This window comes from Triticum dicoccoides, chromosome 4A (assembly GCF_002162155.2).
Source record: "Triticum dicoccoides isolate Atlit2015 ecotype Zavitan chromosome 4A, WEW_v2.0, whole genome shotgun sequence".
Taxonomy (NCBI): domain Eukaryota; kingdom Viridiplantae; phylum Streptophyta; class Magnoliopsida; order Poales; family Poaceae; genus Triticum; species Triticum dicoccoides.
Window position 1 is genome coordinate 170,873,402 of NC_041386.1, and position 15,953 is coordinate 170,889,354.

Below are 15,953 nucleotides of genomic sequence, written 5' to 3' on the forward strand. Positions count from 1 at the left end.
TTAGCACAAAGTTCTATAAAAGTTTTTAATTTATTTGATGCATGTGTGCGAGTTATACTGCATACTTAGTTAACGTTCTTGTAAAAACAGTGAGTGTACCTTGTTTCAAAAAAAAAAAAAACAGTGAGTGTGCATTTGTACAACCAAGTACCCAAGTAGCTCCGCCCACACTACGCCCATGCGTCGACACCACAGGTCAATTATCCTTCAGTCCCTCGCTATATATATGTAGTCACAGAATTACAAAAATACACACAATTTCGGAGCGTCAACTATCACGGCTTTATAAGTCGTCCTCCTCGATTGAATGCATTCTCCGGCTCATCGATGGCGCCAATGTCACTGGGTTCGTCAGGGATACGCCAGCGAAAAAGGAAGTCGTCAAAAGCCGTCCCTGTCGTCTCGTCTCTATTCCATGGATCAGACCTGTTCTTGGGTTTGCTCACGTTACCACACCATGACATGACAGCGGCGAAAGCTATCTATACAAAATTTTAGCCGGGAGGACAGCTTGAGAGTCTCCGTGGACTAGAGCTCTCCGCTGCCGATGTGCAAAACAAGAAGCCACCAATTATTCCAAGGCGCCCACGAGTTTTAGTAATACCCGATAGAGTTGCGTTGGCATCAAACATATCTCATATCCGCCCGCCTCTCCTCTCCTCTCCTCTCCTGCCCCCCTCCGATTCTTCTTCTTGCTTCACACTTTTGCTTTGGTTTCCATGCGCGCTAATTTCTCGGGTGTTGTTGAAGAAGCTCCGTCTCTCTTATAGCTGGTAAGTTCTTAATTTTATCCATCTTCATATTATGTTTCTCTTTTAGAGATTGGTTTTAGGTTCGATGCTTTGGCTAGGATTTCGTGCGTTTATGTACTTTCTGTCTCAAGTTTTAAGAGTATCGTTAGCTCGTGCGCCTATTCTTTCTGTTGGAAAAGGGCCGGGGAACTTTGTTTCAGCCAGGCGCGCTAATTTGCCCAATTTTTATTTTTTGGGGGCTCGGTGAAATTTTGCATCTTCGCACAAGTATGCCTGATTCTGTTTCCTAACTTCCTATGCGCAGCTCTTGGTCGAGGAGATAGGAACTCAGGAGAAAGACATGGCGGAGGAACCCGGTGCAACTTCTAGATACTATTGCCACATGTGCTCGGTGATCGTAAGGCCAGAGCTGGGCGTCGAGGAGGTCAAGTGCCCGCACTGCCGTTCCGGATTCGTGGAGGAGATGGCCGATGGCCGGCGGAGCAGCAACGCCGTGGGAGACCGTGGTACTACTGCCACAGGGGCCGGCCCAGATGACGCGGGCGCGAGGTCGGAGCTCGCGGGTCCGCCGTGGCCGCCTATCCTCATGGACCTCCTCGGCGTCTCCTACGGGCTCGACGGCGGCGACCTCGCGGGCTTGGCGCGAAGACAGTACCGCCACCTCGCCTTCTTGCAGCTGCTCAACGCGCTCCAGGAAGGCGATGCCGATGCCGACGGCGACGCGCCCGACCCGGGGCTCGAGCGGCTCGTGCTGGTTAGCCCCGCCGACGCGCACGCCATGCTCATGCCAGAGCTAGGAGCCAGCAATGGCGCCGCCGCCGCCGCCAGGGGCCCAGGCCTGACGCTGGGCGAGTTGATTCTTGGCCCCGGGCTGGACTTGCTGCTGGAGTACCTGGCCGAGACCGACCCGAGCCGGCAAGGCACGCTGCCGGCGAAGATGGAGGCCGTTGCCGCATTGCCAACGGTAAAGGTAAGCGAGGCCGCGACCTGCCCGGTGTGCCTGGACGAGTTCGCGGCTGGCGGCGAGGCCAAGGAGATGCCGTGCAAGCACCGCTTCCACGACGTGTGCCTCCTGCCGTGGCTGGAGGCCAACAGCTCCTGCCCCGTCTGCAGGTACCAGCTGCCCACGGACGAGGCCACGGAGCCGGCCGGCAATGGCGCCGAGGAAACCGCCGACGAATCCAGTGGCAATGCAGGCCGCGACGTCGAGGGCGATAGCGACGGTGGAAGCAGTGGCAGGCGGCGGTGGCTCGCACGGCCTTTTGGTCGTTTGTTCTCGCGCAGATCGAATGGAAGCTCCTCGTCGTCGCGATGAAACTAACAATAATGGGAATCTGTTTAATTTGTTTTAGCTGTCTACAGTCTAGCATCTTGTAAAGCTGGATTCGTTCATTGGTTGAACCGTAATACACTAGTTCGTTCGTCTCTATGTCTCTGCTCAGGACAGATTTGCAAGATGCTAAGGCCCTGTTTGGATTTTCGTTTTTCTTTTAAATACACATTTGTAAATAATACACGTCTCGGCCACCGATTCATTTCCAGACGTAAATTGCTCAGCGGCCGGTACAATACAATACGTGTATAAGTGAAACACCCCCGTATCGAATTACATCGATTCCAAGCACGCACTAAGTAATACTCCCTCCGTTTGAAATTACTCATCGTGGTTTTAGTTCAAATTCAGACTGTACAGTTCTGGCAAATGTGAAGTGTGCTTGATACTCCCTTTGTTCATAAATATAAGATGTTCTATTTTTTTTAATTGGATGCATATAAACATGTATTAGTACATTTGTTCCTTCACTTTAGTTTGTATATAGTCCATATTGAAATATCCGAAACATCTTATATTAGACAATACACGCGCGTTGCAGTTAGATGGTAGTGTAATAAACAATTTGAAAGAAAGGAGCACACGGTATGAAGAAAAAAAGGTAAGAAAATAAAAATAAAAAATGTTTTGCAATAGAAGATGACTTGAATTTAATGTGTAACTCTAAAATCAACTTAGTACGATCAGTTCTCTAACTTTCTCGGGTATGTGACTTCGTTGAACTTACATAGTGCTATATGTATGTATAGCATTTAGATCGTAAAATAGGCGTCGTGGCAGTTTATGCTAGAAACAACACAAATGAAGGACGAGATTTAAGAGCTGTATCTAAAGGTTGTTTCTCCCCTTTACAACATCTGGATGTGTCGCAGTTGAATCAACAGATGTTGTGAGGAGTAGGTGGAGTGTGCGGGCGGAGGCCAACCAGGTGTCCTAGCGACGGTGACGCAATGCAATGACCTGCTCGTGTAGCGGATATCGATCTCAGACTAATGATGAGTGGTGGAGAAACAATAAGAGATGTGGGACACGTGCATGCGTGACTCTGCTAAGTGTAAGACAATAAGTTTTGGGGAACCAGCACAACCCTCTAGGGGTGGCTTATCTCATTATATATAATGGTTGTGTTACAATATGTACCATATACGTACATAGGTACAGAAGCTATACATAGTCTAACACCCTCCCTCAATCTTAGCCACTTTCTAAAGAACTGAGAAGGGTAAGATTGCGCCTACAAGCCTCAAATTGTGGTAGCGGTAAAGGCTTAGTGAAGATGTCTGCAAGTTGATCCTTAGATGAGATAAACTTGATCTGGAGTTGCTTCTGTGATACACGTTCCCGTACAAAGTGATAGTCAACTTCAATGTGTTTCATTCGGGCATGAAATACTGGATTTGCAGAAAGGTATGTAGCACCGATGTTATCACACCAAAGAATAGGAGGCTGTGGTTGAGACAAACCCAACTCCTGAAGCAAAGACTGCACCCAAATAATCTCTGCAGTAGCATTAGCCACAGCCTTGTACTCAGCTTCAGTACTGCTACATGACACAGTAGCTTGTTTCCGAGCACTCCAGGCGATCAAATTAGAGCCAAAGAATACTGCATAACCCCCCGTGGATCGCCTATCATCTGGGCTACCAGCCCAATCTGCATCAGAGAAGGCCGAAAGGACCCGAGAGGAAGTCGGCCGAATATGCATACCAAATGTCAGGGTGAACTGAACATAACGAAGAATGCGTTTAACAGCAGCCCAATGAGTATCTCTGGGAGCCTGAAGATACTGACAAACCCTGTTAACAGCATAAGAGATATCTGGTCTCGTGATCGTCAAGTACTGAAGTCCACCAACAATGCTCCTGTACTCTGTGGCATCCGCAGGAGACAAAAGCTCACCATCAACAGCTGTTATTTTGTCGGTAGACGACATGGGTGTGGTGGTCGGTTTGCACTTCAGCATGCCAGCTCTCTGTAACAACTCCAAGGAGTACTTCTTCTGCGTAAGGACAAGACCAGTAGCACGAGAAGTGACCTCAACTCCAAGAAAGTAGTGAAGCTTCCCAAGATCTTTGACCGCAAAATCAGCACCAAGAGAGCAGACAAGAGCATCAGCAGCATACTGAGAAGAGCTGACAAGGATAATATCATCGACATATACCAAAAGATACATAGTGACTTCTGACTTCTGTAGAAGAAATAACGAAGTGTCAGCAGTAGACGGCACAAACCCATGAGCACGAAGGGCAGAGGCAAGGCGGGCATGCCAGGCACGAGGAGCTTGCTTCAAACCATATAGTGCTTTGGAAAGACGACAGATATAGTCAGGACGATCAGGATCAGAGAAACCAGGCGGCTGTTTCATATAAACCTCTTCCTCCAAAAATCCATGTAGAAAAGCATTCTGCACATCAAGTTGACGAAGTGACCAACCACGAGAAACAACAATGGAGAGAAGAAGCTGAATAGTGGTAGGCTTGACGACAGGACTGAAGGTGTCCTCATAGTCAAGACCATGACGCTGCCGAAAACCGCGAGCAACAAGTCGCGCTTTGTAACGCTCAATAGATCCATCCGAATGCTTCTTCACTTTGAATACCCATTTTGAGTCAATAACATTTACCCGTGGTGGTGGAGGAACGAGAGTCCATGTCTTGTTACGAAGAAGAGCATGAAACTCCTGCTCCATAGCCTCTCGCCAATGTGGAATGCGCAGGGCAGCCTGATATGAGCGAGGCTCAGAAGATGGATCCGCAACAGCAGCAGCCAAACAAGCAGCCAACCAAGCAACCGTACCATCCTTACGTTCCTTAGGTTTGAAAATGCCACTGCGACTGCGTGTATGTGGTCGGGACACAGGAACCACCGAGGTCGACGGAGCAGCCTGCAACGGGCTGGAGGACGGCGACGTTGACGAGTCAGCCGGTAACGAGGAGCCAGTCACGGTAGCCTCGGACTCGGTTGGCGAAGAAGGCCGACCCACCGGCGAAACCGGCAGAGCAGACGAAGCAGCTGGCGACTCCGGCATCACAGACCGGGCCGATGGCGAGCTCGGCATAGTGGGCCGTGGCGCGGCCGGTGTCGCGGGCCGATCCGCTGATGAAGGCGACGTGAGGACCCGAGCCGCGGGCGAAGACGGCGTGACGGGCCGAGCCGCAGGCGAAGACGGCGTGACGGGCCGAGCCGCGGGCGACTCGGCGGCCGCTGGCGAAACGGACCGAGCAGTGGAGATGCTCGGCGCGACGGGCTCGTCGGGTGACCATGCATGGGCACGCGAATCGATGCCATGCAACATAGGGCGATCGACGTGCCCACCAGAAGACGACGATGATGATGGTGAATCCTCCAACAGCTCCAAACGAGCTCCACGTTCGGTTCCTGCACCATGGTTAGGTAACAGCAAAGGAGAGTATGCAACATCATCAAATTGGTCAGAAGCAACAGAGGATGAATGCAGGGATGGTGGTTCGACAGTGGACACAGGAAGGTTGGCAAAGGGAAAAACATGCTCATCAAACACGACGTCCCGAGATATATAGACACGATTAGTGGGAACATGAAGACATTTGTAACCTTTATGAAGAGAGCTATAGCCAAGAAAAACACACTTCTTAGAACGAAACTCAAGCTTGCGCTTGTTATATGGACGAAGATGCGGCCAGCAAGCACACCCAAATACCTTGAGAAAGGTATAATCAGGTTGTTCATTAAGGAGAACCTCAATGGGAGTCTTCATGTTTAAAACACGAGTAGGAGTACGGTTGATGAGAAAGCATGCAGTGGTGAAAGCATCACTCCAAAACCGAAACGGAACAGATGCATGGGCCAAAAGAGTAAGACCAGCTTCAACAATATGACGATGCTTACGTTCGACTGAACCATTCTGCTGATGTGTATGTGGACATGCTAAACGATGAGCTATCCCAAGCGACTGAAAGAAAGAGTTGAGGTTGCGATACTCGCCCCCCCAGTCTGACTGGACATGAACAATTTTGTGCTTGAGAAGACGTTCAACATATTTTTGAAACTGAACAAAAATATCAAACACATCAGATTTGCGTTTAATAAGGTAAAGCCAGGTAAAGCGACTATAAGCATCAACGAAACTGATATAGTAATTATGACCACTGACAGAAGTCTGAGCAGGACCCCATACATCTGAAAACACAAGTTCTAAAGGATGTTTCACCTCACGACTGGACTCCGAAAAAGGAAGTTGATGACTCTTCCCCTGCTGACAAGCATCACACACTGCTACATCTTTATGACTAGACAAACTAGGAAGCTCATGACGACGCAAAATATGACGGACAATAGGTGTGGCCGGGTGACCAAGACGAGCATGCCACTGTGACAGAGAGACCCGAACTCCACTGAAAACACGAGCGACACCAGGATGCTCCAGACGGTAGAGGCCCTGGCACAACCGCCCACTAAGAAGAATGTCCCTCGTGCCCCGATCCTTAATAAAAAGATCAAAAGGGTGAAATTCACAAAGCACATTATTATCACGTGTGAGTTTAGGAACTGAAAGAAGATTACGAGTCACAGATGGAACTCGAAGAACATTGCAAAGCTGAAGACTCCTATTGGCATGTCTAGTGAGAAGAGATGCTTGACCAATATGAGAGATGTGCATACCTGCTCCATTGGCGGTGTGGATCTTGTCGGAGCCATGATAGGGTTCACGAGTGTGAAGCTTCCCCATCTCGCTGGTTAGATGCTCTGTCGCCCCAGAGTCCATGTACCAGTGTGGATCGATGGAGTAGGACTGAGTGTGTCCCTGTTGCTTCTGCGGCGCGGGACGATCAGCCATGGCGACCTGACGGGCATTGTTGCGTGTATCTTTGCCGTCATTGCCAAGACCAAGGAAGCTTCGCTGGAAGCGCTTATGACACTTGGAGGCCCAGTGCCCATCGCGGCCACAAAGCTGACACACACGTGGACCGCCAGCCCCCGGTAAGGTCGCAGTAGGTGGGGGGGCCGAGGCGGGCGACGGTGGCAGCCCCAAGGGAGACCGGGGTGATGAAGAAGAGCGGCCATCCTTGGTGGCGGCGTTGGCCGAGAGGGAGCCAGTGCCCCTGGTGCGGCGAGTCTCGACCCGTTGCTCAGTGAGAAGGAGCCGAGAGAAAACCTCGTGTGCCAGCATGGGTGTCGAGTTGCCCCGCTCGTTGATGATCTCGACTAAGGCATCATACTCCTCATCAAGACCATTGACAATAAACGAGTTGAACTCGGAGTCGGTGAGGGGCTGTCCAATGGAGGCCAATGTGTCGGCGAGGCCCTTGACCTTGTTGTAGAACTCAGTGGCAGTGGAGTCAAGCTTCTGACACTCTCCAAGCTGACGACGGAGTGCAGAGACACGAGCCTGGGACTGCGCTGCAAAGGTGCGCTCAAGGATGGTCCAGGCCTCATGAGACGTCTTCGCGAAGACAACAAGGCCAGCAACTGCCGGCGAGAGCGACCCCTGGATGGAGGAGAGGTTCGCCTGGTCCTGCCCCGTCCAGACGCGATGGGCCGGATTGTAGACCGGACCGTGCACGCTGTCTACCAGCGCGGGTGGGCAGGGAAGCGATCCGTCGACGTAGCCTAGCAGGTAGTGACTCCCCAAGAGCGGGAGAACCTGCGCACGCCAGAAGATGTAGTTGTCGGCGGAGAGCTTGATGGTGATGAGATGACCGAAGTGAAACGACGGCGGCGAAGACAATCCCATCGAGGAGGCTGCCTGGGGTGCAAACACCATGGAGGCAGCCGGAGGCACCGAAGCCGATGCGGGAGGAGGCGGGACCGCAGCCAGGGCGGGCGCCGCAAAGCTCGCGGCCGGTGCGGACGCCGCAAGGCCCGCGGCCGGGGCGGACGCCGCCAACCCCGCCAGCGGGGCAGTGTGATCCGCTTGCGGCAGGAGCGGCGGGACGACGCCTGCGGAGTCCGCAGCGGACGGCGGCGCCGCGGTGTGGACCACGAGGTCACGCCCAAGCGAGGGCGCCGGCGGCGTGGAGAAGACGGAGCCGATGCTCCTTGTCCCGATCGGAGCCGGAACAGAGGCGGCATCGAGCGGGAGGTTGAGCAGAGCCGCAAGAGAGGCCGGGAGGAAGCCCGCAGCAGTGGAACCGGTGGTGGCGGCGCTCGACATGGCGGCGGCGCGATCGGTGGCGCGGCGGCGGCGGTGAAGGCGGCGGCGGCTGCGGCGGCGGTGCGGGTATTAGGGTTTAGAAGCGGAAGCGATCGTAACCTAGCGTGATACCATGTAAGACAATAAGTTTTGGGGAACCAGCACAACCCTCTAGGGGTGGCTTATCTCATTATATATAATGGTTGTGTTACAATATGTACCATATACGTACATAGGTACATAAGCTATACATAGTCTAACACTAAGCTGCATGATACTGCGGGAGAAGGAGGGCCAGATGGCCTGATTGAGGCGGCTTCATGGTGTTGCCCGCGACAACATCCTCAGCGGCAGTGCGCCCTGCGGTCGCGGCGCCCCGTTCGATTTGGCTGGCACGGTCGATGACATGTAGCGCTTCGCCCTCTTCTCCCGCCTCGTTGTTGTCCCTATCTCGGCACTGACGTTGTACACGACGACGGCAAAATCAGTACCATCGTCTTTCCAAACCAATGTCAGCCTCTGAACCTCTAGGTATGTATAGTCGTAGAGTACCCATGTTGGTCTGGGTTATGCGAAAGAGATCGAACAAGGGAAGGAAAGAATCATGAATCCTTGTTGGGTGATGAGGTCGTTGCTATTTATTAGAAAAACTCATGTGATAGTTTCGTGGAGAAGTTAAATATCAATGAGATAATGGGCATGTGAACAACCAACCATTTCTGCTGCTTCTTTTTGCATGGAGGAGATAATGGACTCACGGTTAGTAAACTGAAGCAAAGAAGAAAAATTAAAAACATAAGTGATGACATGGCATGTGGTCGTGGCTGTGGACAGATGGTACCGATTAAGTAGAGCAGATTCGGTAGTTTAATAGCATGCTTGCTAATATGGCATGATAGCTGAGTTGGCATGTGTGCATGACTTAAATGCATTGCTTAGTGAGGAGTTGAGGTGGACACTTTACATGCCAAGAGAATTGTGACCAACTTATTAAGAATGCAAGATTTATGAACGGAGGGAGTAATAGTGAAAGGGCAGTCGGATCTGTGACTAGTCGAAGGCTCGTTTCACTCGAATTTAAAGGCTGTAAGGGCATCTTCAACGTAGATACTCAGACCGCTGGCATCCGTTCAGACCGAGTGGTCCGGACATGATTTACCCTCCAAGGTGATACCTTATTGGCCGGCGGATTGGTTCGAACGTATGTTTTCCTGCGAAACAGAGACAATCCAGGGGCTTTGCGGGTGTCCGGACTACTGCCACATACTCATCGGACACCATGGACCCACCCACAACCATGTCCCTCATCTGCGCCCTTTCCCACGCGAAGCAGTTACTGCGCATTCTTGCCGGTCAGCGCCACTCCAGAGCGCCAGCGCCGTATTCATGTCGGCCAAGAGCGGACGCGACTTCTCACTGGTCAGCATTGAAGCGACGAGCGCCGGCCGAGAGCATCGTCCATGCCGCGTCCCGGTATCCACGCCTGTTCAATGCGGGAGAGACTTGATTGGACGACTCTCTCCGCATTTAAATGCCACCACGTCCGTCCGTCTGCAAACATTAAACAACCATGACCGCCGAGAAACTCACTCCGGCGTCCGCATTCACATAGCCCGCCGCTTGATCTGGCTGGCGCCTTTTATTTATTCATGGCCAGGCCCGGCAAGATCTGAACCACATCCCCGCTCCCGATCTCCTCTGTACACCATGTTCGCCATGACCTCGAGCTCCAAAGTTTAGTTAGACAACCTTTTCATCGAACAGAAGAAAGAGCTTTCCGGAATTGCGGCCAACTGGCAGGCCCGTTGAGCCTGTTGGATAGAGGTTGGCTTGCCAACGAGCTCGCCGAAGAGCAATGACACCGACGAGACGATGGACGAGGCGTACAACGACGAGCCGGCGCCATCGCTCTCACCGGCCCATGTCGACGTCACCCTGGACCAGGCGCGAGAGCACTTCGACACCGTAATGGCGGAATAGCAGTAGGAACAACCAGTATCGACATTCCGATAGACATAGGAGGACGAAAGCTACAACCTCCGGCTCCTGGACGAGCAACCTCTCGGAGGGGCAAATCATCGACGAGCAATCGAACGACAATGTCGTCATTCACATGGATGAGCTGCAGGCGTTGTACGAGTCCATGCGTAGCACCCATGACATCCGCCGCTAGCGATGCCGGCTGCGTGTCCTGCGGGCGGAGAGGGACGACCTGGAGGAAGAGGAGGCGCAAGCGACCATGGGTAAGGCGGACTCAGGCGAGGAAAAGTAGCACATGGGACACTGCCACAACTTATTTTAAGATAATAGTTTGATCATCAACTATTTCTCGCGATATCTTCTTACAAAGTTTTCTTAGGGCATCTAGAATCCGTACGGAACATTCCCCCATCAATAGTACATGCTCCCCTAGCATATTTTGGTCCAGTCATTTGCTCGTATAATCTCATTAAAGAGGGAGTCATCAGCCACTCCTATTCTTCCCCTCCTACAGCTTCGCTTCCCTGGGCTCACGGCCGGTCGGTGTGCTTGCGGACATGGGAAGACATGTCACGAGAAACGAGCACTGCCGCGGTCGGCAATCATTTATACTAGGTTTAAAAGCCCAGTCTGATACACTTTAGTCAAAATATGTGGAAAATGTAATGGATTGGTCCAGCTTAGACGAAAATCATTTGGCTTGCATGAAATTCATCTAGTTTTGTTCAAATCCAGTTTGCAATGTATACGTGCAACGTTGGATGGTTGGCTACCATACCACTATCCGCGGACAAAAACCGTGTCCGTTTTAAGGGTTTGCATTGGAGATGCCCTAACTCAAGTCAGAAGATAGAAGGGCCTAGATTACAAATGAAGAAATGTTAAGTCGAAAAGGATTATCCTCATTCTCAAAGAATGAGGGGCAAGGGGATTGATACCGAGAAAGATTTCTTCTTATTATAAGACGTGCTTTCATTTGCATATGTTTGGTAAAAGGACAATCTTTTCATAAATGAAAAGTGTTAAATTAGAAAACATATCTCAATTGGTCTTAGTTAGTCTGGTGGAGTGGAAAAAAGGTGGAGACTTCCGAACAAGGAAAAGGATTCAGGGTTGAGGGTTGCAGATTGGTTTTATAAGAACATTTTGTATATTGAAATTCACTTTGACATTTGACACATGGGAGCATATGCTCCTGCCACCGGTAAAAAAAACATTTTAAAATGTAAAAAAATTCCAAATTCTGGGGTGCACATATCAACCTTCTGTGCGCACGAAGTTTTGTGATGTACACGGAATTTTTTGTCAGAATTGTGACATTTCAAAATACGTTATATCGAGCATTCTTCCTTTCTTTCAAGAGGTTAATATTCTAATTCCTCTCGACCATAGAGTCTTTCTAGAGGTTATGATACAAAGTCCTAGGTTATTCAAAGTTTCGAGAGTTAAGTTTTGTCGCCTTGACTAACGCCCTGCGATTGCAACTTGCAAATACAAATCCTCTTCTTTTCTTAATGCAAGAGGTCTCTGTCACAAAACTCTTCTAAAAGCAACCTGCTCAGCTGTGTGTACAGTAAAAAATAACCACAGCACAACGCCGCAACATATGATCTTTGTATAAAGGCAGCCAAACAACATACTGAACGAACTGGCATATATATTGAGTAGGGAGAGTATGTATTATTTAGCAAAGGATATTCAGAATGGGCGACACCAACTCTTTACTATGCGTAGCTGAACACAAGACGTAATATAGGACTCACGACGTGGGATGAGCCAACAAAATGATAGCGAGGATCCGATAACAACCTAACAAAATTTGTCCCCATGAGCCAACCTCACCTGACACTAATTCACTGTCAAGATCCTGACGAGAGATGATGCGCTGAGACGATGCACCGCAACAACTGAATCTCCTGACTTGCAAAGGCCGAGCTTCTTGGCATAATCCAGGGCAAAACTGACGGCCTCCTCGGTGGCCTCAGTATCAGAAGCCTTTGCGGTAGCGGCACTCAACATTGGAATGAGGCCCCTAACTATGAGACTCTGCCTTGCAGGAGCCTCGTCGCTGCAAGTCCAGTCAAAATCATTGTCGGTCTTCAGCTCTGGAACCACGCAGTTCAATACTGGCATCGCTGGCCTGTACTTCGCGACGAGCCTTGCAGTCGTACCTCCCCTCGTGAGGACCAAGATAAGCGATGCCTTGGAGACATTAGCCGTCCGAACAGCTGACGATGCCAAACTCTCAAGTGGGCTCATAGGAACTGGTGCTGCTGCGGTAATCAACTTGAAGACTGCACCGTGATCCACATAGGTCTCTGCCATTAAGCAGATGCTGGACATTATCTGCACTGCTAACTCTGGATATGCCCCTGCTGCAGTCTCGCCGCTAAGCATCACGCAGTCAGTTCCGTCTAGGACAGCATTGGCGACATCAGTTGCTTCTGCCCGTGTAGGGCGGGGAGACTTGATCATCGACTCCAGCATCTGGGTTGCAGTGACAACAGGCTTTCCTTGTTGATTGCATTTGAAGATCATCACCTTCTGAGCAAAGAAAATCTTCTCAATCGGGATCTCCATACCCAAATCTCCTCGTGCAACCATGAAGGCGTCTGAATTTGCAAGTATGTCATCAAAATTAGCAACACCTTCCTGATTCTCAACCTGCACGTAAGAAACTAGCATAAGACAACAGCAATAAAACAACCTCAAATAAAATGCAAGCCTGTGGGCATAAACATACCTTGGACATAAGTATGATTGACTTGGCATGCTCACCGAGCACACTTCGGACCATCTGAAGGTCTGATCCTTTCCGTACAAACGAGAGTGCTATCATGTCGATCTTGTTTGGCACTCCCCACTGTAGGATATCCACCTTGTCCTTTTCTGTAAGTGTTGGGAGATCTACAATGACGCCAGGAAGATTGACATTCTTCCTCTCACCTAGGAGAGCAGAGTTCTCACATCGGCAGCGAACTAGACCTTTCTCAGGATCACAAGAAAGCGCTGTGAGCGTGATGGTGCCATCAGCACATAGTATAGTGCTCCCAGGCTTCACGTCTACAGCCAACTTTTTGTAGCTCATGGAAATCATGGTCTCATCACCCTGGATGGTATAATCTGTGGTTATGGTAATCTCTTGCCCCTGATTCAGCTTTACAGGCTTGCCGTCTTTCAGAAAGCCTGTGCGAATTTCTGGTCCCTGTAACAAAGACAGTAGATTGGCATAGTTGAGAAAATAAATAATGCTGTCCAAATAGATTTCTAGGCACAAGGTCATGAAAGCAGTTTTTAGTAAGTAGAATGAAGTAATCCTGATATGCAAGCTGGAAAGCTAATAATTCATAATCTATATATCATCCAAGCGAATGAATATCTAGTGCATTGGCTACTTGGCTAGATCCTGCAAAACGTATGCCACAAGTAAATTATATCTTGTATATAATGCATTTCATCAGGTACTAAAATCCAGGCCAGTACTACTATCGATCACAAAATCACTCACCTTCAAAGTCAACCCCAATTTATAAACAGACCAATAATATAGAGCCACCAAATGAAACATGAATAACAAGCCAAAGGATAGGTGAATTGCACATTGGTCATTGCACGTTTTTATGACGTGCAGTTTCTTGATGTTTAGACTTTTACAATCATATATAGCTGCAAACTTAAACTTTTCTACACAAGGTATACTAATAAATTGTGGTGCTACTAATGAACCAGTAAAGTGGTAGCTTGAACGACCAATCTGGTTTCTATACTATACATGTATATAACAGCATTTCTTCTTAGAGGTGTGTGTTTCTTTCGTTGCTTGTACAAGCTGGTACGTGTGGGAACCTACAAAGCATCAAGAATATTTTATATATCCTGAACTATCACAGACGCACACAAAAAGTGTTAAACCACATGGTACAAGAAACCATCCCTTTGAATTGCATGGCACCCGATGGTGTTACACTGCCTCTTTTGCGGAAGGCATATGTTTCTGGGTGTTATAAAGGTCCGATCATATTTCTTCAGCCCACAAATGAACAGTATATGGCACTTTCTGGATCTGTATAGCAAGGATTAATACCAACCGCCTGTAATCAGGGCGAGATGGTGATATGATACATGTGTAGTCGACTATACAATCTTGCGGATATGGATATGGATGATTTATATGTGTAGTCGACTACAGAAAAGGACTTCTGAACATATGTCATACATTCATATAGTATGATTAGAATATAGCGCAAAAGATTTAATCAGGGAGTGGTTAGCACTATTAATGCATCTGACAGCAACCTTATATAGCAAAACAACCAGTACACCATACATTCGAAGTAACTGTGAACGGGACACATTATGATCTGCCAATTTGGACACCAACATTTAGCATGAAAAAACAAATTTGCTAGGCCTAGCTGCCACAGCCCAAAGCTACCAATCCATGAAGGAACAATTGTCCAGAGGACAATACAAATTCACATTGTTCAATATAACACACTAGATTTCTTGTCTCGGCATTTGTCTTCAGAACACTGAAGACGCCTAATTGTATGCAAGCTGGCACAACAAATCCAAACTAGGAACTATCTGTATGACAATGTAAGACCTCTAGGACGAAGTTTTGTGCTCATTGCTACGCCTGTCGTCCAAAAAAGGTACAGGCACAATTGGAAATTTACTTTCCATGCATATAAGCTATTTTACGCAATAAATACATCAGAATGAAAAGGAAAATATGCGCACAAAAAATAGATCGGGTCAAGTAGTTCCTATGATATATGACAAGCCAATCACAAGGTAAACCTAGAGCGCGCAAATTGGCTTGAAATACAAGAAGTAGGGGCATGCAGACCTTGGTGTCGAGCATGACCGCGCAGAGGATGCCGGTGATGTCCATGGCCTTGTGGAGGTTGTCGAGGGTCTCCTGGTGGTACTCGTGGGATCCGTGCGAGAAGTTGAACCTGGCGACGCACATGCCGGCGCGCAGGAGGCGCGCGCACATCTCCACGGACCGCGAGGCGGGGCCGAGGGTGCAGACGATCTTGGTCTTGGCGCGCCGCCGCCAAATCTCCTCCGGCCCCGCGCCGAGCGCCAGGTCCGCCATTGCACGGCCGGGGAAAGGGAGGGGTGGTGCGAGACGAAGGACCCGCCGAGGCGCGAGCGGTTGATGCGTAGCGGCGAGGAGAGGAGAGGAGGTTGGATCGGAAGGGACGATGGCGGTGCGAGAGAATATATAAAGGGTGGTGCGGGGGAAGGCGTACGAGCCGGGGTGGCCGGGGGCGCTAGGGTAAAACGGTAGGGCTGGGTTCACTTTTTTTCCCTCCTTTTTGCAAAATATATACGTGTGTACATACGCGTCTGGCCTTCTCGTCAAGGAAAAAAACATGTTGCCTTTTGGGGTTTTCTTGTGGAAGAGGGCTTAATTCGTTTTCCTTCATTGCGTTTTAAGCTTGCAGAGGAAGTATTGGAGTATTATGTATTTCAAGTGATATTACTTGTAGGACAATTTAGACCTTGATTAGCTACCCTAATTCGATTCAGAAGAAGGTCCATAGCGAGCCAATACGGGCTTCTCTTCAAATATAGGCAGCTTCTACAACAACCTCTAGCGAAAATATTTTTATTGGTGAATGACTAGCAAAAATGTCGAAACATAATTCAACGGTCCCTCTCACGTTTACATTCCACTAGACCTAAAATGTGCACTTGAAGTGCTCTGTCATATTAAGCAAACGAGTTGCTAAGTAGATTGTTCATTATGCAAAGGCCAAGGTTTT

General features: G+C 49.3%; 2 protein-coding genes across 2 annotated transcripts; one reads left to right on the forward strand and one right to left on the reverse strand.

The window, feature by feature from the left end:
- Positions 1 to 437: 437 nt before the first annotated feature.
- On the forward strand, positions 438 to 2,232 carry LOC119285569 (E3 ubiquitin-protein ligase SIRP1-like). Its single transcript, XM_037564869.1, has 2 exons — positions 438 to 773; positions 1,057 to 2,232. Exon 2 carries the CDS (start codon positions 1,093 to 1,095, stop codon positions 2,065 to 2,067), a length of 975 nt encoding a protein of 324 aa, XP_037420766.1. The 5' UTR covers positions 438 to 773; positions 1,057 to 1,092; the 3' UTR covers positions 2,068 to 2,232.
- Positions 2,233 to 11,816: 9,584 nt separating this feature from the next.
- LOC119288818 (pyruvate kinase, cytosolic isozyme-like) lies at positions 11,817 to 15,338 on the reverse strand. Its single transcript, XM_037568356.1, has 3 exons — positions 15,029 to 15,338; positions 12,920 to 13,381; positions 11,817 to 12,840 (listed from the first exon to the last, which is right to left on the reverse strand). The coding sequence occupies exons 1-3, from the start codon at positions 15,278 to 15,280 to the stop codon at positions 12,025 to 12,027; spliced, it is 1,530 nt and encodes a 509-aa protein (XP_037424253.1). The 5' UTR covers positions 15,281 to 15,338; the 3' UTR covers positions 11,817 to 12,024.
- Between the last annotated feature and the right edge of the window lie 615 nt (positions 15,339 to 15,953).

Excerpts from the sequence above, each read along its gene's own strand:
- LOC119285569 (XM_037564869.1), top strand. The coding sequence starts at position 1,093 with ATGGCGGAGGAACCCGGTGCAACTTCTAGATACTATTGCCACATGTGC.
- LOC119288818 (XM_037568356.1), bottom strand. The coding sequence starts at position 15,280 with ATGGCGGACCTGGCGCTCGGCGCGGGGCCGGAGGAGATTTGGCGGCGG. Across the intron at positions 13,382-15,028 it reads CGGTCATGCTCGACACCAAG|GGACCAGAAATTCGCACAGG; the intron begins GTCTGCATGCCC and ends TCTTTGTTACAG. Across the intron at positions 12,841-12,919 it reads CAATCATACTTATGTCCAAG|GTTGAGAATCAGGAAGGTGT; the intron begins GTATGTTTATGC and ends TCTTACGTGCAG.